This window comes from Callorhinchus milii, unplaced genomic scaffold, assembly GCF_018977255.1.
Source record: "Callorhinchus milii isolate IMCB2004 unplaced genomic scaffold, IMCB_Cmil_1.0 Scaffold16, whole genome shotgun sequence".
NCBI classification, from domain to species: Eukaryota; Metazoa; Chordata; class Chondrichthyes; order Chimaeriformes; family Callorhinchidae; genus Callorhinchus; species Callorhinchus milii.
The window spans coordinates 3433285-3455614 of NW_024704757.1; the positions used below are offsets into that span (position 1 = coordinate 3433285).

At 40.9% G+C, this 22330-nt stretch overlaps 1 protein-coding gene across 4 annotated transcripts in view; it reads left to right on the top strand.

The window, feature by feature from the left end:
• Positions 1 to 22330, top strand: part of clec16a (C-type lectin domain containing 16A) — a 110649-nt gene that overhangs the window by 25887 nt on the left and 62432 nt on the right. For 3 of the 4 annotated variants that reach the window (XM_042340953.1, XM_042340954.1, XM_042340956.1), the window contains 4 exons: positions 6271 to 6496; positions 12648 to 12777; positions 14141 to 14241; positions 20592 to 20714. In XM_042340953.1, coding sequence (XP_042196887.1) covers positions 6271 to 6496; positions 12648 to 12777; positions 14141 to 14241; positions 20592 to 20714 — 580 coding nt within the window. The remainder of the gene's footprint in view (positions 1 to 6270; positions 6497 to 12647; positions 12778 to 14140; positions 14242 to 20591; positions 20715 to 22330) is intronic. The other variant, XM_042340955.1, reaches the window with a different exon arrangement.

The window sequence follows — 22330 nt, forward strand, 5'->3', positions numbered from 1 at the left end:
GGGTCCCCTGATCCCTTATTCTGACCCTGATCATAGGTGCTTGTTCACTTGACAAGGATATAATGAATAACACGAGTGAATCCCACATCCAGGTGGGCTTTAAACAAATGCGTGTTACATACTGTATCTTGATTTTCTTTTAGCACCTGGAAGTAGTTGGAGTTGGAAACAGATATTGGCGAGTTGGATTGCGAGTTATAGCAGATGAGGGAGAAGTTAATGAGGATGTTCGTTCTCTTTATACACGAGTTTCCAAGAAAATATGTTTATTCCAAGAAAATATGATTATTCCAAGAAAATATATTTATTCCAAGAATGGTACAGCTGCATTAATACCATGTCATTATTCTGTGAATCTATTATTGAAGTTGATTGGTTTTGAGACTGATGTTGTGAGTATTTCTCAAATATTGCAATATGAATGGAGTAATCCCGCCATTTGTTAAATCGTGGTGCAACCGTACGTGGAGTATAGTATATAGTTCTAGTCACCGCCAGTGCAAAAAAGATATTGCAGCAATTGAGAGGACGCAGAGGAGGGCAAACAGGACTGGATTATGAAGAGTGATTAAGTAAACTGGGCATGTTCACACTAGAAAAGAGAAAGGTTGAAAGGTGATATGATTCTAAAGATACCAGATAATGTTTGATGCTGCTACAGTTTTTTTAAAGTTGCAGAGCTCACATCTCAACTACATAATTCACTGCAAATTTGGATTTGTTCCAAAATTTGTTCCCAACCCAATGCAAACAGTCTAGCAGGGTGTATTTTTATATGTAATTCTCCATATAAGGTATTCTTGGTGTCAGCTATGCTTGAGTAAGTTCCAAACAGAAGTAAGACACTTTGTCATAGAGATGAGTACCTTATTGTGTTTTACCTTACCTTATTGTGCTCTTCCTAACTATGGAGTATTGAGTGCTAAGCCTTCTTGTCTACTGGTTATATTGAGACAGAATTTATGAGATTAACATTGGCTGGAAAATACCTAGTAGAAAAAAAAGTTAAATCCTCAAATGTCCTTGTGCAGAAAGTGTTGAGAACATCAACAGAAGCTGTCATCACTTTCTTCCGAAGAAACTCTTACTCAATTCCTCCAAGCTGTCCAGCTACTTACCCATCTCCAACATGCCTTTTCTCTTCACAGTGCTGGAATGGATCATCACCTTCCTGCTTTGTTCCTTCCTCTTCCACCACTCCTTTTCTGAGGCCCACCCCAACCCACTCCCCACCCCCCCAGCCATTGCATGGAGACTGCCCTGGTTAACATCACCAACGACCTCACCATCTGCAACTAGGGCTTTCGTTTCCTCTTTGTTCTTCTCAACCTCTCTACTGACTTCAATTTCATAGACCTTTCCATTCTCCATGGGCTCTCCTCCTTGCTTCATCTCTACAGTTCTGTCCTTCCTTGATTTCCCTCTTGGCTACTCTAGTGACTTCATTTCATCTCTTTCAATGACTTCCTCCTGCCCCTGCACAGTTACGTGCAGTGTTCCTTGGGGCTTTATCCTTGGTTCCTCTCCTCCATCCCCACTTTACTCCCCCTGTAGGCATGAGGTCCACTTCCACATGTGACATCCAACTCGTTATTTCTCTGCCTGTACCCTAGTTTCCAAGACTACTGCTGTTCTGACTGATTGCCTGGCAGACATCAATTCTTGCATGAGCTGTAACTTTCTACAGCTTTTTGTCAACAAGGCCAAGTCTTTTCTGTTTGGCTTCCATCAGCACCTTCTCACTTCAAGCACTGACTGCATCGACTTACGTGGTCACTCAATCCACCTCATGGAGCCGGTACAGAACTTTGGTGTCTTCTTCAACCCCAAACTGTATTTCAAACCCTAAATCCAAATGCATCAGCATCCAAGGCTGCACTCTCAACCTCTCAAAATCGGTCAGGAACCTCGAGGTTCTGTTCGACCTTGAGCTGTCCTTTCTCCCTCATAGTCCTGGAGTCCTGTAGCTCAGTGGTTAGAGCACTCGCTTTGCAAGTGAGAGACCTGAGTTCAATTCCAGGCAGGGCGAAACCTTGGGCAAGTTTCCTTACTCCACACGCCTAATAATAATCCCTCCAAAAAAACTAAAAACAATAATTAAATTGGTCATTTTCAATCTACGACTGTTTGTGGGACATTGCTGTGCGCAATTGGCTGCCGCGTTCGCCCACAAATATACAGTCAATTCACTTTACAGTGTGTTCTGTGAAGCGCTTTGGGACGTCCTCCCGACGTGAAAAGCGCTATATCAAATGCAAGGATTATTATTATATCCGCGCCACAACTGGCACCGCCTTCCATCACCTCCGGAATATCGCCAGACTACGGCACTACCTCACCCCTCACGCTGCTGAAACTCTGGTCCACGCCTTTATCACCTCAAGGCTGGACTATGGGAACTCTCTCCTCGCCGGCCTTCCCGGCACCTCCCTCCACAAGCTGCAGGTCATTCAGAACTCTGCAGCTCGTGTACTGTCCCGCACCAGGCTTCGGGACCACATCACTCCCACCCTCGCTCGCCTCCACTGGCTCTCCATCCCCCAGAGGATCGATTTCAAGATCCTCATCCTCACCTACAAGGCCATTCACGGCCTTGCTCCCTCCTACCTCTCTGACCTACTATCCCCCTACCTACCTGCCCGTACCCTCCGTTCCTCTGGCTCCGGTCTGCTCCACATCCCCCGCCCCAACCGCCCTACTATCGGTGGCCGGGCCCTCAGCCTCTCAGCCCATAGGCTCTGGAACTCCATCCCCCAGTGCCTTCGCTGCTTCCTCCCTTTCCTCCTTCAAGGTCGGTCTCAAGACCTTTCTCTTTGACCATGCCTTCAGCTCCCCTCTCGACTCTCTACCCCCTCCTCGCTCCCTCCTTTCCCTCCCCTCACCCTGACCATTTCCCCCTTGCTTGAGTCCTGACCCAACTGTACAGCGCCTTGGGACGTCTTCCCGACGTGAAAGGCGCTCTATAAATGGAATCTTGTTGCTGTTGTAAATCCTGGCTCTCACATTCAGTTTTCCCTCAGCTGTGCAACATTATTCACCTACAGCAATATTTCTCCCTCTGGGCTCCTGAGAACCCCATCCATGTGTTCATCATGGCCAAACCTGATTACTTCAATGCCCTCCTTGCTGGACTCCTTAGTTCCTCCCCACACAAGCTGCAGAGCATCCAGAACTCTACAGTCCAGGATCTGCTAGCCTGTAACCTCATCTTCACTCAGATTCAGGGACCCCTCTCACCCCCCAGATCTTTGTTTTACTTTCAAATCCCTCCATGGTCTCAGTGTCTTCTGTAACCCGACTGCTTTGAGATGTCCTCCCAACATGTAAAGCGCTAAATAAATATAAGTTGTTCTCAGCAGATGGGTGACCATCAAACTTTTTTTTTAGAATCGAAAAGGGGGATAGATATCCAGTCAGTTGAAGTTTCCTTGTGAGCTTTATGTTTGAGGTTTGGGAGTTTTATCAATGCCATTTCTCCAACAATGTGGCACAGATAAATTGCTTCTATTGGTTCAGGTGGGACAGAGCATTGGTGTACCAACCTGCTTTCCAAGTAGCAGGACATTACCTTACATTCTCAAGGTATGAACACTGCGTAACACAAGTTTGGATGGAGTTTGCCTTCAATCAGTCAGCAGAATGAGATCTGAAGATAAAATAACACAATAGACTTTTGTTCGTATATTTTTTACAATGAAATCTGGATTGCAATGCATTTCTCTTGGTGCGTTAGTTAGCAGGCTAGAGTAATTCATTACAGCATACTGTAAGAGACTAACTGAATATTAATCAAGTAAGTTAACAGCCGTACTGGGAAAGAGAAACCTAATTTAACTGTCATAACGAGACTGCATTGGTCATAGTGTGGTCATGGCTTATATGAAAATCATGTGAAGCCTCGTGGAAATAAGCTAGTTTAAGTGTGGTAATTGTATGAAAAACGCAATAGAACTCCTTCCTGAAATGAACAGATGGTAGTTCCCCAAACTCTTATCAGGAAGTAAAGCTTTATAAGTCTTAATATGGACAGACTTTGTCATATCAGTTTTCAGCCTGACTCAGTTGGTAGTTCTCCCACCTCTGAGTCTGAAGGTTGTGGGTTCCAGACCCACATTGGGACCTTGAACTCAATTCTAGGCTGATTTTTGTGGGTCAGCCAGGTGTCTGACACACACATGGAAACCCATCACCCTGCTAGTATCCAAACCAAACTGATAATTCTATGCATCCCACCTACAAATGGAAATTCCGGAGTAAGAACTCTAATGCAGTGCTTGAAGAGTGCAACATTTTCAGAGATCCTGTCCTTCATATTGGCTACATATTTACGTTAAACTCCACTGTTTCGGTGAACACTAAAAATCCCATGGCACTATTTGAAAAGAGAAGGGTGTTTCTTCCAGTGACCTGGCCAACAATCCCCCAGATCAATTCACTTCCTGGCTGTTTATGGGACATTACTGTGAGCAAATTGGTATTTTTGCCTACAAGTAGTCACTAGACTCTACAGAAAAATAGTGTTTGAGACGTTTTGATGTGCCAAGGTACTATATCAAATAAGATAGACGCAAAATGAGTTGCTTATCTTACAGGGGTCTACTTTCGTATACAACTGAAAGTCAGTACTTTGATGTGTGGTCGGGGAAGGGAGGGGAGTGGGGTGGGTAGGGCTAGGACTGATCTTTGATGTGGAGTTACTGTAAATGTGTAATCAATATCAGCAAGGGGAAAACTTCTTGCGACGGGGTTTATTTTAAGTTGCAAGTTTGTGATTTACAGTAAGGAACTGTACTTTCCATTAGAAATGCTGTAAAATAATAGGTTTGTTTCTGAATAGAGCCTCTAATTGTGGACGTGGTCAATCATTTCCTTACTTGAACTTCCAGGGGATGCTTTTGATGGTTGCATTTTTTTACAATCAGCGATAAACAGTGGTTTAAGTTTGGCCCAAAGGGGCAAGTGCTGACATCAGCATAATGGGCCTGCCAGTGATGAAAGGTTGAAACTTGAATGTCCTAGTCGGACGTTATGGAAACGTTTTTAAAATAACATTGCCAACATTGCCAGGTGTCGAGCTTTCGATGTTTCACCAAACCCACAGAGTCTTTGGAAAGATCTCTTGAGATCAGTCGACATAAGGGAAAAAAGAAACTGCAGAAAAGGGCAAGCAAGGTTAAACTCATTAAAAAAAATTCAGTGATTTTTGCAGCCAAATGTCCAGAAAACTCCACTGGGAGTTGCTAGTTTCCAGCGGTGTGCTGCATTGTCTGAGGTGTCACAGCTGTGAGCTAGTAAGTAATTCATTGGAAATCACTGTGCAGGAATTAGATCAACAAATAGCGACCTAATCCTGGAGGCAATTTCTGTATGGCCAGGAGGCGGGGATGTTCCAAGTTTTGTTCCAATGTCCAAATATTCCATATTTTTTGAAATATGGTCAAAAAATTATTTGTCATTGGAGATTGAATTAGGAAGCACATCTTAACTATGTATTGAAATTAGTAAGCAGTTCACATAGGAGTGGAAAAACCCTGTAAGCCCATCACCCCAGTCCGAGCCAGATTCCTTGTCTCTCAGCAGATCGATTTCTCAAGGACTTCACTCTCACTTACAAATCACCTCACACTCTGGAACTTCCCTATCTCTCCGACTTCCTCCAACAGATAACTTGGCCTTGATGCATATCCTCTGCTTTATCCATACCACCATCGCTGCCCGAGCTTTCCAATTCTTCAACCCGAACCTCTGGAACTTCTTCCCTCAACTAATCGGTCTTGCATCCTCTGTCTGCACATTGTTAATAATAATAATAATCCTTGCATTTGATATAGCGCATTTCACGTCTTCAAGACGTCTCAAAGCGTTTCACAGAATAGACTAAAGTAAATTGACTTTATTTTTTGTGGGTGAAATGCGGAAGCCAATTGCACACAGCAGTGTCCCACAAACAGTCGTGGTTTGAAGTGACCAATTTATTTATTTTTTCTTGAGGGATTATTATCAGGCATATGGAGTAAGGAAACTTGCCCAAGGTTTCATCCTGACTGGGAATTGAACCCAGGTCTTGCATGCAAAGCGAATACTCTAACCACTGAGCTGCAGGACTCCACGAACCACTTCCAAGACCTTGTTCTGTGTAAATAAATGCAAGTTGTTGTAAATAGGGTGGATGTTAGCAACTGTTTGTTTAGTCCAACATTTCTTGTGTTCAAAATTCTTTTGAATTTTATTCTGTGGATTGAATTTTGACCTTGGTTTTGTTTTGGCCAGGTGTCGAGCTTACGATGTTTCACCAAACCCACGGAGTCTCTGGAAAGATCTCTTGAGATTAGTCGACATAAGGGAAAAAAGAAACTGCAGAAAAGGCCAAATTATAAAAATGTGGGGGAAGAGGATGAAGAGGAGAAGGGTACAGAGGAGAAGGAGGATGACGCCGAAAAGGTCAAAGGTACAGAGTCTAGTATGAAAGGCATCAAGACGAGTGGGGAGACTGAAGGTGAGTGCTGTCACAACCAATTGTCACAATTGGTCATCCCCCTCACTTCCCTACAGTCCAGTGATCATTCAGGGCCTCTATCCTATTAATGCCACAGCATTTTCTGGAGAAAGGTTTATGAAGAATGTAGGAGGATCATTTAATGTTTAATCTGTGTATTGTAACATTGTGCATTTCTGCATTGCATCACAAGTGGCCAAGCATAAAAATTACGGACCAATTTTATTTGAAGTAACATGTTTCAAGCAAATCTATATTTATTAAGGGTAGCACCCTTAATGCTGGGACGATGTCCCCAAGGTGCTGACAGTCCAGGATTTGCACCCAAGCTGGGAGTTGGTATTCAGGGTGTGTGTGTGGCCCAAAACAATAAGAATGGGGAAACTTTAGTTCATATGCAAAGTGCTCCAGTATTATATGCTCTTTGGTGGTTCATTAGTGACATAGGGCTATAAATAGATTAGCTTTTTGTTGGTACACGGGGAAATCTAAGGAAGGAAATAATGCTACCAATTGAGGGAAGCCTAATTGAGATCCATGGTTAATTAGAGGTAGATTATATTGCCCTGGTTTGCTCTAAGATGCTGAGCTCTGAAATCTCTGATAATATTAGCTATAAGACTATTGTCTTAATTTAAGAATGTGCAAAGTTTGGGAAAATTCTTGAAGATTATTTTTAGTTTAATAGTAATAATAATAATAATCCTTGCATTTGATATAGCGCTTTTCACGTCTTCTAGACGTCCCAAAGCGCTTCACAGAATATACTGTAAAGTGAATTGACTGTATATTTGTGGGCGAATGCGGCAGCCAATTGCGCACAGCAATGTCCCACAAACAGTTGTGGATTGAAAATGACCAATTTATTGTTTTTTTGTTTTTTGGAGGGATTATTATCAGGCGTGTGGAGTAAGGAAACTTGGCCAAGGTTTCGCCCTGCCTGGAATTTAACTCAGTAGGCTGATGCAGCTGCAAATATGCTGCTGTATGTTATGCAGGGACTTTTGGTCCTCCCAACATTTTAATGCCCCTCCCCTGCCTTTAGTAAGAAATGTTGTTAAGCTTTTCCAAGTAAATTACATGTTATCTCAGGCCCAATGCATATTCATATTAAGAAAATGATGAAAATTTCAAAAATGCACTTGCATGTAGATGGATATCCTCCTACATCGTTGTAAACACTTTAAAACACTGTGACTAAATTTACCTTTAAAGCACCATGGTACTGATCTCGCCCTATAAGCCTCAGTTTTGTTTGCGAGTTTCCTAAGTTATTCTAAATAAATGGATTAAATCATAGATAAATACATATACATTGTTATAAATGTATTAAATAGTGCTGATGTATTTTGATATACATGTGGTTGATTCAGTTTACAAAGTCAATTGTTGCTGAAATAGAGTATGTACACTTGGCAAAGGGCAAGATCAGTTTAAATTTCATACCATGTTCTTTTTAAAGGAATTGTGGATGTTTACTCTGAACTATGCTTTCCTTTTTCTTTTGCAAATGCACTAATTCGGGGCAGAGGCTAACATTTCCTAGCTGACGCTCAATGCTTTTGTTATCGCTTTGAAACTTATCTCATTAAACAGGTTTACTAAGAACAGTTTTATATTATAGCTTCAAACTTTATCCTAAGTTTTTTTCCTTTTCTTCTGTAATCTCACTAAATTTCAAACTATGAAATTATTGTGTTTCTAGCTGTTCTATGTTGCAGTGAATTTTGAGATACCTGTTATAAAATTCACAGAACACAACCACATTTAATACTGAGGGCGAACTATCTTGAAAGTGTGATTTCAATTAACTTCTGGATTGTATTTGTTGGATTGTTTAATCGGGTCATTTTATCTTCCTGTGAAAGAATTCCATCACTTTACTTAAGTGAAATGGTTTGTGTACATAGGAACAAAGGAGATTAGTTCTCTGCTTTTTGACCGTGCCCTCAGCCGCCCTCCTACCTGTCTGTGCTCCCTGATCTTAACCCTGACCCCCCCCACCAATGCTAGGGTCCTGATCCCCGACTGCTCAACGCCTTGAGACGTCTTCCTGATGTGAAAGTTTTTGTAATGTAATGTTTTTGGCAGTAAGTTTACCAGTCTTTAAGGGTTTTTCTCACTCTCCATAAACACACACTGGTACTCAGTAATTCACTAACTGGGAAGAATAGCCACTAAATGTTTCAACATTGTTCTATAGAAATTTATAGTATGAAAGGCCACTTGGCCCATCATACCTTTGAATGGCTCTTTAAAAGAGCAATCTGTTCATAACCATTAACCTGCCTTTTCCTCATACTCCTGCAAATTATTCCTATTTAAATATTTATCTAGATCTTTCTTAAAAGCTAATCCGTACCCTGCCTTGACCACCTCAACAACCAGCAGGGATTTACACATCCAAACAGCTCACTGTATTTTTAGAGAAAAAGATTCTAATTGTTTCCTTTTGTTCTCTTTCTAACCATCTTAAATTAATACCCTCTTGTCATTGACTCACTGACCGATGGAAATACATTTTCCTCTCAACTCTATCAAAACCCTTCATTTTTAAGATCTCTATCAGGTCTAGCCACAATTTGTTCTGTTCCAATGAACAGAGAAAATTGAGGTTGAGACTTGATGCTTGGTAAGAGACCTGATATTTGGCAGTAAGTTTATCAAGCTTTAGCAGTGCGGAGTGTAAAAAGGCCTTTATCTCACTTCTTTATGTGACATGCGCTGGTAGGTTATTGTAACGATATCACCTCACTTTCCTGTTTATTGTAGCTTCTTGTGGGGATAGCAGGCGAGAAACTTGCAACGGTTTCTGCCCCTTTGTCCTTTTTTTGGATGGGGGAGGGGAAATATTGTTTTTTTATGTTTTTACCTTGAATTCAATCTAATAATGTATTCTAATATAGGAAGTGAATTTAGTTTAAATTGTCTGACTTGTTTCAGTTGTCTGAAAGCATGACTTTGCTGCTACTTCCCCTCTTGCTTCGTCTTCGAAAGGAAAGGAAAAATTTTCTTAACTGTCATTGGAATAATGTAAATGTCTCAATATTCAGATTCCAGAATATGACGTGATCTAATTCCATTCTGGTTGATGGGAATAAAGGAATAAACCAAGGTATTAAAAGAGAGGAAGGGGGAAGAGATTCACAGCCAAGCCTGACAAGAGTCCAGAGCAGAAACTCTACCCTAAATGCTCTGCTTCATATGTAGAGCTTGTGGTGCAGAGGCAAATTGCAAATTTTCCCCTGTCTGAAATAAGGGGAATTCGTAAAGTTAGCATTTGAATCTACAATCTTTAAAATTGTATATGTTCCAGAATGGCTATTATCCTCAAGAGGTTAAAACTTGTTAAGTAACTTTTTTTAAAAAAAACTTAGACATCAACAGTTGAAGCGCATTTTGTTTTTTTTCACAAAGTCGACAAAAGTTATTTTGTAGAATTTTAAGGATCCTAACCAAAACTTGCTTCTGCACTAATCAAATTTCTGCAATAATATACTGTGCATGTAACATTAATTGGAGTAAAACCTGTTGTGAATGATTTATTACAATTGCCTAATTTCTTTCTTAGCAAAAGCCTGATGTCTGACACCGATTTTAAACTATTTGCAGTTGGACTTCCTCAATTACCTGACCAGCTAAGCCAAAAATTCGTCCTGGTACCAGGGGGTCAAAATCCTGTACACTGTATTTAGAAGCAAATTGCATTCTCCAAAATGTTGACGTGGAAATTTACAGCACACAAGAAAGCCATTTGGCCCAGTGTATCTACTCTTTCACTGAGCACATCTTAAATCAGCTCAAAAAGATGCCAAAAATAAAATTGTAATTTTTATTGTTCTAATGTACACAAAGTAGATTACGTGGGCAAGGCATGAATTAAAATGAATGAACACGAAAGAACATCTAAACAAGAAATTATTCATCCAGATTGTATGGAGAGGACCAGAAACTTACACAACTAATTTTAAAAAGCCTTGAATCATGTGCACTGACAATGTAACACAAAACGTATGATATTTACTGCTGCATCATGCGCATTGAACATGGGACACAATACATATGAGTTGCTATCCCAAAAATATATTTGTTCATCAATCTATGTATGAGACTTAATTTCACCAGGACATCATTAGGTTAATTGTATTTCCGTTGCAATAAGATGCTGAATTACCACTAGTCTGCCTTTTTATTAAAAAAAAGCAGAATAAGCCAAGTTGATTGTAACATAGAATTTGCTTTATATATATATATATAAAAAAAACTAGGGCATGTCCTGAGCAGTCGTACAGTATTTCAGATGAGTAAACATTTTCATGCTTTCAAAAAAAGATTTTGACCCTCGTGTCAAATTCACATTTGAGGTTTACACTTCTTTGATGTGCTGAGCAGTTTTAGGCTATTTGATATTTTAATTACACAGCCAGGTCTTACCATAACTAATTATTTTTTTCTATCTCAATGCTTTTTTACTGATGTGATTCTCTAAGAACTTCTAACAATAACTGATTCATGATCTATGATGCTGTGATGTTTTCTGGATTTCTAGGGTAGTGGGGGATTTCAATCCCAATTTGTGCAATGGTTTTGAGAACAAAACTAGCTGCATCACATCTTCAGACTCTTCTGTGAAATGTATTTATTCCTTCGAGGATAGTTGTCATTGTCAAATACGGGAGGGGAAAATATCTTCCCTTTAACTTTATTTTGCTCAATTTATTACTAGAATTGGTTCAGAGATAATTCTGTGCATCTGAAGTGCAGCATTCGTGCATTAATCCACAATGGATTTCACAAATTGTACAATTTGTTATTGAATACGGTAAACAATATTAATGACAACTTATGTTTGAAGGAAATATTTTTGGAGGCATTCATTAATTCCTTATTTATTCTACAGGGGCTGGTTAAGGGAACATTCTGTTAGCCACATTAATCTTTTCCATTAAGACTATTTTATCTCCTGCCCCCACCCCCACTCCTATCTAATCTGTGCATCTCTCAATCTCCCAATGGGATGTCAAGAATGCAAATTTCCTACAAAACTGCTGATATTTTAACCTAGTTGGTACCGTTCAAGTCGGTAACTGAGGAATTGTGTGTAAAACCTGCATCCTTCCTCTGTGATACAGTGCATTAGATCAATCCACTCTCCTGCCCAGGAGTTTACAACTAAGAAATCAATGGTTTTATAATGTAACATAGCTATTTTTTGTAGCCATTGGTTATGATGACCAGATGTGGTCAAGATTGAAAATTACCTCCTGCCTTGCAAATGTCAATTTTATTTTTGTCACAAGATGTTTGGGAGATGCTCAGGAACTTTGAATATGAAGGAATATGATCATTTCAGTGGGTTAAAACCATCTCCTTTCCTTCTGTACATCAAACTGAGAGATGCTTGTGCTGTAGTGCACACCTTGGGGCCAACAATGAGCCTTATTATTGCTCAGGAAAAAGACAGAAGCAAAGTGAAACTCCTTTTACTCTATAATATGTCTTAATTCACCCTCAGGAAAGCATCTCCTGTTGCCCAATCTTTATTTTCTCCATCAACCAATCTTATGGCCTCTCATATGAGGCTTCCCAATTTTATTTAAAATTATAGGTGCTTTTTTTTTACCATAAAGCCGACTGGTACTTATTATGACCTAAGAGGAGACTGCTAAAAGCACATATCTGTTCACACCAAAACAATCCAAGGACCATGACATGCAAAAAAAAAACTCAGCCAACCCTTAGTAATGGTCTGGGTGTTCTAATTCCTCAGCTCGGTGGGCTCCCAGCACTCCAGGGCACGGATACTAACAGACCAGGCAGCCTGGCTCATCAGCAGTGCTGGCTGGTCCATCAGCAGTGCCCCGGAGTACTGGTGACAGAGATCTTACCCACTCAGCGCTTGTTAAGCCTTCCAGCCAAAGCCCTAATGGTGCACCCAAGGGGGCAAGCAGCAAAATGTTTCTCAAACAGTGCTATTAAAGGCAAACTTCAGGTTTAACTGGTTAAACTCCAGGGATGCCTCTATTCTGGTGAAAACTAGAAAAGGTAAGCATAATCAAATAAAATCTGAGGTATTTATGTTCGTAACTGGGACTCTTGATCCAAATCAATCGACTTTGTTAGTTAAAAATACAGTGTGTTTTGTTTTAAGAAATTGAAATGGTTATTATGGAGAGATGCAAGATCATAGATCCCCCGCTTTCATGCTTGACTGAACAAAACACCACTGACGAAGAAAAGACGGCTGCTGCTGCTGCCAAGATAGACAGCCGAAAAAACAGGTACGTTTGTTATTTGTGAAGTTGAGAATCCTGAAGAATGTTGGGAAAAGGTGCAAATCATTGGATTCTAGGCACATCAAAGAGAAATGAGACAAATGTTCTCTTAACTGGTGAAAAATAGCAATTTGTTCACTGTCTTCATAAAAGGATTCTCTGTTGTAAATATTTAGCGGAAAGGAAGGCTGTTTTTAGTGTCTGTCGGCTCTATTGTAATTTCTTTGGGAGATTGGCTTTTTTAAAAATATGTTTAAAATATATCAAAATTAATCACTTTTTATGTCAAATGCAACTTTATGTCAAATGCAATTTGAAGATGCATTTGATGTCTCAGAAATATTGTACTTCATTGTAATAATCCGCGTTTGATATAGTCTTATTGCGTCAATATCTCAAAGAGCTACTCAAAAGAGTTTTTTGAAGGAGCAGCTATATTTGGTCAATGAACTTGGCAGCCATGTTGCACAAGCAGTATCCCACCATCAGTCATGAAGTTATTTTTTATCTGAGGGATTGTTAGCCAAGGCATTAGAAAAGCTTTGTTTTTTTGTATCGCTATGGGATCTTAATGTTCGAAAGATCAGGCAGACAGGACCTTGGTTTAACGTTTCATCCGAAGAATGGCATCTCCGACAATCCAGTACTCCCCCATCACTGTATTGGAGAATCAGCATAGACTATGACCACAAAGTTCCATTGGATGTTTTACCCCAAAACCTTCTGATTCAGAAGCAAGAGTGCTATTAACTGAGCCAATCTGACAACTTCTGTATTTGGCAGTTGTTTAAGCTCTGTGTCTATGATCTGAGGACAGTTCTGGGAATTTGTTGCTTCTCCATTTTCATAAAACCATAGCAATATGTGAAAACCTAAAAATCATGCTTTTCACTCGGGTGTTTGCTCTTCCAAGAAACAATCAACCTCCACCCAATTATTTGCTCTTATTTCCTGATTCTTTACCCATATCTTGTAACGCTCTTCTGCATCCGTTTGTCTAAAACACTTCCCATTGACTGCTGTAACAGCTACCCCTAGCAAACCAGTTTACCATCTGTGTTTATTTAATCCCTTCCCCTACCCAACATATTAGCTAGGAATATTGCATTTAGATTATTTGGTAGTATACTACATTCCTGTTTGTAAATGTTCTGCTTACAGCTGACCTAGCTAAAGGTCACAGAAGATTTCAAATTGAACTTATTTATGACTTCATAAAATTTACTCTTTTAGCAGCTTTTACATTGGGAGGATGTCCCAAAACACTTAAATTCCAAGTTCATTGCACTGTATATTAAAAATGGTCTTATAGCAGTAATCATTAACTATATGATTTATCAATTTTTCTTTTTTTATGCTAACTTCGCAGGCCCTTTCTCGATATGGTGTACAATGCACTGAACTGCACTGAAGAGGATTATTATACACTGTTTGTTTTGTGTCTTCTTTTCGCATTGTCTCACAACAAAGGTTAGTCTTGGTTTATCATTAAATTGAGAAAATGTGCTTCTCGTTTGCTCTGGGTTGCTGCTCAGGAGACGGCATTTCCATGTGCAGTTCTGTCTATGTGATTGTTTATTTCCTGCTGCTCCAAAACCCTTGTAATTGGCTGCTGGATATTTGCACAGTGACAAGGCAGGCAGGGTGCTGAATGAGGAGGAGGTGACCATAAGCACGGTCAAAGAGTTAGAAGGTTTAAAGATAGATAAAGGTGAGGCAGATGGATTGAGGCAGGGAGTTCCAGAGGTTAGGGGCACAGTGGCTGAAGGCACGGTCACCAATGGGAGGGCGGAGGAGTCAAGGATCAGGCTTGTGTGAGAGTGAAGGGGATGGGCAGAGGAGTGGGGTATGAGCAGGTCAGAGAGATAATTAGTGAAAACATTGCACTGTATATGAATTTGCTGTAGAGCATCAAAGTGAACTTACATCACAAATATCAATGTTGCTGCTTAAAGTGTTGATAAATAATTCTTTTTACTCTTGTATTTATTCATTATACTTACACATTTATACTTTTGTTGGATATTGTTTTGTGATACTGCTCATCACAATCTTATTTTACTCTGACTTGTCATGCAGAGCTTAGTGGATTTTGCTTACACTGTGCTCATTTCCAACAGTTCACAATGTGTAAATAACCCAGGAACTATCTCAATATGTTGGAGTTGGGGTAGTTTTAATTCAGCTTCTTCCCAATATTTAGTGTCTTAGTCTAGTCTTGTTGTCCTCCGCTATTCTTTTAAAAGCCTTCTTCTGACTGGAGGCAAATGTGCAGTGGTATCCCCCAGGGGTTGGAATTGGGACCACTGCTCTTTTTGATCTATATAAGTGACCGGGACCTAGGTATAGGGTGTACAGATTCCAAGTTTGCAGATGATACTAAGCTAGGAAAAGTAGTAAAAGATGAGGAGGATAGTAGCAGATTGCAAGAGGACATAGACAGACTGGTAAAATGGGCAGACATGGGGCAGATGAAGTTTAATGTGGAGAAATGCAATGTGATGCATTTTGGGAGGAAGAATGAGCAGAGGCAATATAAGCTGATGGTACAATCTTAAAGGGGATGAAAGAACAGAGTGACTGGGGGTTCGTATAAGTAAATCTTTGAAGGTGGCAGGACAGGGAGATAAAGCTGTTAAAAAAGCATTCGGGATCCTCGGCTTTATAAATAGAGGCATAGAATACAAAAGTCAGGAAGTTATGATGAACCTTTATCAAACACTGATTAGGCCTCAGCGAGATACTTCGTTCAGTTCTGGGCACCACACTTATGGAAGGATGTCAAGGCATTGGAGAGGGTGCAAAGGAAATTTATCAGGATGGTACCAGGAATGAGGGACTTCAGTTATGAGGAGAGGCGAGAGAAGCTGGGATTATTCTCCAAGGTTAAGAGGAGATTTAACAGAAGTTTTCAAAATTATGAGGGGATTCCATAGGGTGAACAAGGACAAACTATTCCCACTGGCGGGTGGGTCGGTAACCTGAGGCCACCGATTTAAAGTAGTTGTTAAAAGAAACAGGAGGGGATGAGAAATTTTTTCACATGGCGAGTTGTTCAGATCTGGAATGCATTGCCTGAAAGGGTGGTGGAAGCCGATTGGATAGTAAGTTTTAAGAGAGGAGTAGCCAATTATTTGGGGAGGACAAGTTTGCAGCACTATGGGGAGAGAGCGGGGGAGTGGGATTGAATTGGATAGCTCTTTTCAAAGAGCCAGCACAGACACAATGGGCTGAATGGCCTCCTTCTGGCTTCCCATCACACAGAGGATACAGTTCAAGATCCTGGTCCTCACCTTCAAAGCACTCTCCATGGTCTTGCTCCCTCCTGTCTCTCCGACCTCCTAACCCCCTACCACTCTGTTCGTTCCATCCGCTCAGCGGGCTCCAGCCTACTTCACGTCCCTGCCTTGCTCGCCACACTATCGGCGGGTGGGCCTTCCGCCACTCTGCACCCACCCTCTGGAACTCCGTTCCGCAATCCCTCCGACTCGCCCCCTCCCTTGCCACCTTCAAGACCCACCTCAAGACACTCCTCTTCGACCGTACGTCCGATCTCCCTGCTTCCCCCCCTCCCTCTACCCTCTCCCACCCTGACCCCCAGCTCGGGTCCGTAACTCTGTCTGTCCAGTGCCTAGGGACGTCCTCCTGACATGAAAGGCGCTGTACAAATACAATTTTGTTGTTGTTGTTGTTCTGTGCTGCATAATTCTATGTTTCTATGATTCTGCCCCACCTATTCTAGATGTGACACCTGAAACGATCACCTATTGGTTTAAGACTAATTGACTAGTTACTCTAGTTTTCCAGCATTTTTTATTCTAATTTCAGATTTCCATCATCTGCAGTTTGTCTTTTTATCTCATTTCTTTTCTATTGCTTATCACCAGCATAGTCTGCGTCTGGACCAAAGAAACCCATAGCTTTCTGATTAATCAGCACTTCTGTATGACATCCTTCCTGTTAGATTTCTCAAAACTCTTAGTCAGTTTTATAACTCGAATTCTCAGCTTGCTGTCATTCACAGGAAATTAGGAAAATGGATGAATTTTTCCTTTGTGTGTCATCTGGCTTCTCTCTGACTCAGTCTAAGTGGATGCTTCAACTCCCTGCTTGGGGATGTGCTGCATTTGGGGAGGACAAGGCTATGGGGAGAGAGCGGGGGAGTGGGATTGATTTGGATAGCTCTTTTCAAAGAGCCGGCACAGACACAATGGTCGAATGGCCTCCTTCCATAACTCTATGATTCTATGATTTTGGAGGTGCATCCTTCAGATAAAAACATTAAACCGAGATCCAATTTTCCTGTTTAGGGGGATGTAAAGAGAAGGGAATTTCTCCCAAGTGTTCTGGCCAACAAATAGGAAATAGGAATTTCTCCTAGTGTTCTGGCCCTCAAATAAAATTCACTCACTTCATGGCTGTTTGTGAGATATTGCTTTGCGTTCAGCAGCAACAGACCTGCTTCACAACCTCTACCCTGTCCATTGGCGGTTGGGTTTTCAGCCTAACTGCCCCACTCTCTGGAACTCCGTCCTGACTTCCCTCAAGATCCATCTCTTATCACCAGCATAATCTGTCTGGACCAGAGAAAGCCTTAGTCTCTTGTTTAGTCAGCACTTCTATGTGATATCCTTTCTGTTACATTTCTCAAAACTCTTAGCTTTATAACTATAACTTTGTGTCAAAATTAGGAAAGTGGAACAGGATGGTACACTTTGGGCCTTTGGTCATCTTGGCCCGCAGCTCGGGTCCAAACCTCTCACGTCCTCCCAATGTGAAAGGCACAATATAAATTAAATTTGTTGTTGTGCGCAAATTGCTGCTGCGTTCCCCTAAAACTACTCAGTCACTGCACTTCAGTAAAATTCTGATGAACCCCATAAGCTATCTCGATAACATGTTAAAAGACACTATATCAAATGCAAAGATTTTTATATAATTTCAACCATCTGATTTTTTTCCCCCCTTTCCTACAGTCTCTATAGTTTCAACAGAAAACAAAGTTATAGGGCTCAATAAATTGCAGTTACTTTAGTTAATCATAGAAACAGGAGTTGGCCATTCGGCCCCCGAGCCTGTTCCGCCATTCTATAAGATCATGTCTGATCTGTACCTCAACTTCAGTTACCGGCCCTTCCCGTATCCTTGATACCCTGACCTAACAAATATCTATCCACCTCAGTCTTGAAAATGTGAATGAATCCAGCACCCACCGTCTTTTGGAGGAGGAAGTTCCAGATTTCCACTGCCCTTTGGGTAAAAAACAGCCTACTGATTTCACTCCTAGCTCTAATTTTAAGACTATGTCCCCAAGTTCTGAATTCCCCCACCAGAGGAAATAGTATTTCTGTATCTACCCTATCAAATCCGTTTATTATTTTAAACACCTCAATTAGATCACCCCTCAGCCTTCTAAACTCAAGGGAATAGTGACCAACTTTATGCACCGTGTCCTCATAATTTAACCCTTTAAGCCCTGGAATCATTCTGGTGAATCTGTGCTGCACCCTTCCAGAGCTAATATATCCTTCCTAAGGTGCAGCGCAGTACTCAGATGGTATCTGGAGATGTCTCGAAAAATCAAGATGTTTTAAAAGACAAAATATTAATTTATTGCTTTTCATTTTTGCCTGTCCTGAAATGAGCTGGTTTAAGATTGAGTGCCCGTTGTCTTACCTAACTGGTTGTTTTTCGCAACTGATTGCAGATCCTGTATGGTGGACTATGTCTCATACTAATTATGGGGAAGCCTTTGTGAAGTCCATTCCCCCCCCCCCCCCCCCCCCCCCAAGAACTTCGGTATAGAGCCATACAACACAGAAGGCCTTTCAATGGCCATTGTGTTGGCTCTTTTGAAAGAGCAAAATAGTATAAAATTGTCCATTTACCCAGTCCACTGGACAAGGTCATTTGCTGTAGACTTGGATGACTGTGATTTCCTAATTGGGTGCAGGTCAAACTGTTGAGATTTGATTCTGGGTAAATACTTTTTTAGAGACCTAAGTGCAATCTACAAGGTTTCTAAAAGCTTTTGGAATCCCCCCTCAGGCTAGTGTATGATTTAGCACACTGTTTTATGAGATTAGCAGATCTTCTTTCACTCCTTTATTTAAAAGTTCTAATCAAGCCCAACCAATTGTTGATCACAAGTTTCGTCAATCTTTCATTCTGAAGGAAAAGTTGAAAACGACAAGACTATGGATAATTTTGTGCAGCAGGCGACTGCTGGCCTCATGAATGCATACTTTCACACTGGGATTTCAGAACCACATGAAACACTTGAGGTTAAATATGAGTCCTTTCATAATGCAAGGCTCTTTTATTAGCCTTCGCATCAGAATCAGTATTGTTTAAGATATGCTGCAATATGAGCCAGCATTTTGTAGTTTACCTGTTTTGTTTGCCTCCGAAGTCTAGTTATTATAATCAAAAAGGTTTGAGTCAACATGATGAGACTTCCTTGACAATTGAGAAGATTTCCAGTTACAACTACATTCCTATGTATCAACTTGTTCTGACTACACTTTTTACTGTTGAATAATTTTAAGGTCATTTAGCTTCAGTGCTTGTTATCTAGGTTTCAGGCATGACTACACTGCTTATGCCTGGGGTTGCCTTTTCACAATATCGAGCAGCAGGATTCTCATCAGTCCATTGCAAATAAATGTTTACCTCATAATCCATGAAATGCTATGAGTGATTCCTGTATTAGATTAACTAAAACACAGTTGACCTTGGAATGGTGTGTTTCATTAGATTGCAGTCACTGCTTTTGTCTCATTTTAGTTAGAAACCTTATGTGTTGAATGCATATCAAGGAACATTAACCCAAATATTCTTTCCTCACCACCAATTAGTGTGTCCTAACCTGCTATTCAAAGAACAGATGATCATTAAACAGGATTTTGAGCAGAATGTTTTGTAGTGATTTACACAGATGTCATATTGCTTGCCCTTTTTTGATCAGCCAGGTGTCTGACACATGCAGAACCCCATCACCATGCTTAAGAGTATCCAAATCAAACTGAGAATTTCATGCATCCCATCTACTAATGGAAATTATCCTTTAGGGTCACATCCTGCCTACCTAATTCCAGAAAGTACTAGGCACAGGTTGGCAAGAGCCAAGGCTTGGGGTCCCCAGAGTGTGCGTTGGGGTAACTGCTGGAGTCTAACCAGCTAAACCCACAGAGCTCGTCATTGAGAGCACTGTCTGTAAACGTTCCCACTGCTTGTCCATCCAGAACCACCCTACCCTTTGGAACTTTGGCTTGCAAAGTTAACAGGAGCAGAGCATAAACAATCACTGCCCCCAGGGGCTGGCTGGGTGGTCTGTGATCAGCAGTGCTCTGGAGTACTGAGGACCTGCTTGGCTCAGGAACTGAACTACCAAGACTGCCAGAGAGGGTGGACTTGATTCTGACATTCCGTTGCCAAACACATCACATTGGAGTTAATACAGCTCCAAGGAGACCCTGTTTATCTTCTCCCCCGCAGGAGGATTGTTTGCCTCTATAAGAAAAGGTGCTCCAGAATTACCTTTGGTGTTTTGCAGAGTGCTATTTTAGATTCAACTTTACCTCCAAATAGCCCTCCATTTCGAAATATCGCAATGTCATTTTTGAAGGAAGCGTCCTGATTTTTTTTAAAACAAATTCTATGAGGTGCTTTGAGGGATTCTCCTGACGTGAAAGTTACTGTACCAAATGCAAGGATTATTATTATTGCATCTTATAACCTAAGAAATGCTTCATTTGCTTTAATAATAATGATGGAAAACTAGTTTATTTTTAAATCTTGACGCAAATCTCATTTTTCAGGTATAGACTCAGCTCTGTTAGAAAAGGTCCACGTTCCTTCGACGCAAGCTGAGGAGAAGAACACATATAGCCATATACTAGCAGAAAGACTGATCAGAATAATGAACCAATCATCACAGCCAGGTGAGATTTGTTCCCACGTTTATCATTAGCTTCTGTAAGCATCTCTATCTGCCATGTCAAACTAAGTGAAAAGTATGTCCGAATGACCCTTCAACAACAACAAAATTACATTTGTAAAGCGACTTTCACGTCGGGCGGATATCCAAAGGTGCTGAACAGTCAGGGATCAGTACCCTAATACAGTATTTAAATAACTGGTGCTCAGGAAGTGGCTTTCAGTGAGAATGTCAGGATCTACACCAAACCCACATTATGGTGGAGTTTTACTACTGTATCCTTGTGCCAGCCTTCCTCTGTATTGCCTGTTCCTGAATGCCATGAGCAACTTTATTAGATTACAACACCCCAGCACCTGCAGTCATAAGTTGCAGTTTATTAAAATCTTCACATCCTTGTATGAAACGCTATGTGCCAATCGCTCAGATCCGTACCAGGCTCCCTTTCTGCCAGTGTAGGGGGGTAGAGAGATCCAGAGGGTAGAGGCATAATTCCCAAAAGCTTGTTACCTAATCATAATGATGGGATGGAGGGGGCAAAGAAACCACAGTAAGTGGATATTAATCTCTCAAGAAAAAAACAATAATAAGTTGGTAACTCAATCGACGACTGTTTGTGGGACGCTGCTGTGCGCAATTGGCTGCCACGTTTCACCCACAAATATACAGTCAATTCACTTTACAGTATATTCTGTGAAGCGCTTTGAGACGTCGAGAAGATGTGGAAAGCACTATATCAAATGCAAGGATTATCATTATTATCTATCTTCCCAAATCTCCTTTATGCCTATGTTCACCTCTCCTCCCCAGCTGTATCTAGAGTATTCTGAGATATTCGGTTCGACCCTCAGTTGGCTCCTGTGGTATGCAAATAGAAGTGGTGTGCAAACAAGATCAGCTGGACATGTTATCTGAATGTTGATTTCGTTATTTACATCAAGCATTCATTCCTAAGGGATTCCTAGCAACAGATAAGTCCTGTAGCTCAGTGGTTAGAGCACTCGCTTTGCAAGTGAGAGACCTGAGTTCAATTCCAGGCAGGGCGAAACCTTGGGCAAGTTTCCTTACTCCACACGCCTAATAATAATCCCTCCAAAAAAAAAAAACAATAATTAAATTGGTCATTTTCAATCTACGACTGTTTGTGGGACATTGCTGTGCGCAATTGGCTGCCGCGTTCGCCCACAAATATACAGTCAATTCACTTTACAGTGTGTTCTGTGAAGCGCTTTGGGACGTCCTCCCGACGTGAAAAGCGCTATATCAAATGCAAGGATTATTATTATTATTATAATAAAATAAATAACTTCAAATTTCTTTGTAGAAGTGACCCTGACTAGGTTGATAGCACTCTCACCTCTGAATCACAAAGTTCAATCAGGGCTTTGAACTCAGAAATCCTTCAGATGAAATGTTGAACCAAGGTCCCGTCTGCCTGCTCAGGTGGACATTAAATTTTCCGTGGCACTGCTCAAAAAGCGAAGGGCATATCTCCCCATTGTCATCAACAGGGACTAAATGACCTACATATCCACAGTGCATAGAGTTCACATAATCAAATTTGCTCTATTGTGATGCTCAAGGCTGCATTGTAGCAGGAAAACATTTAAATAGAATGCT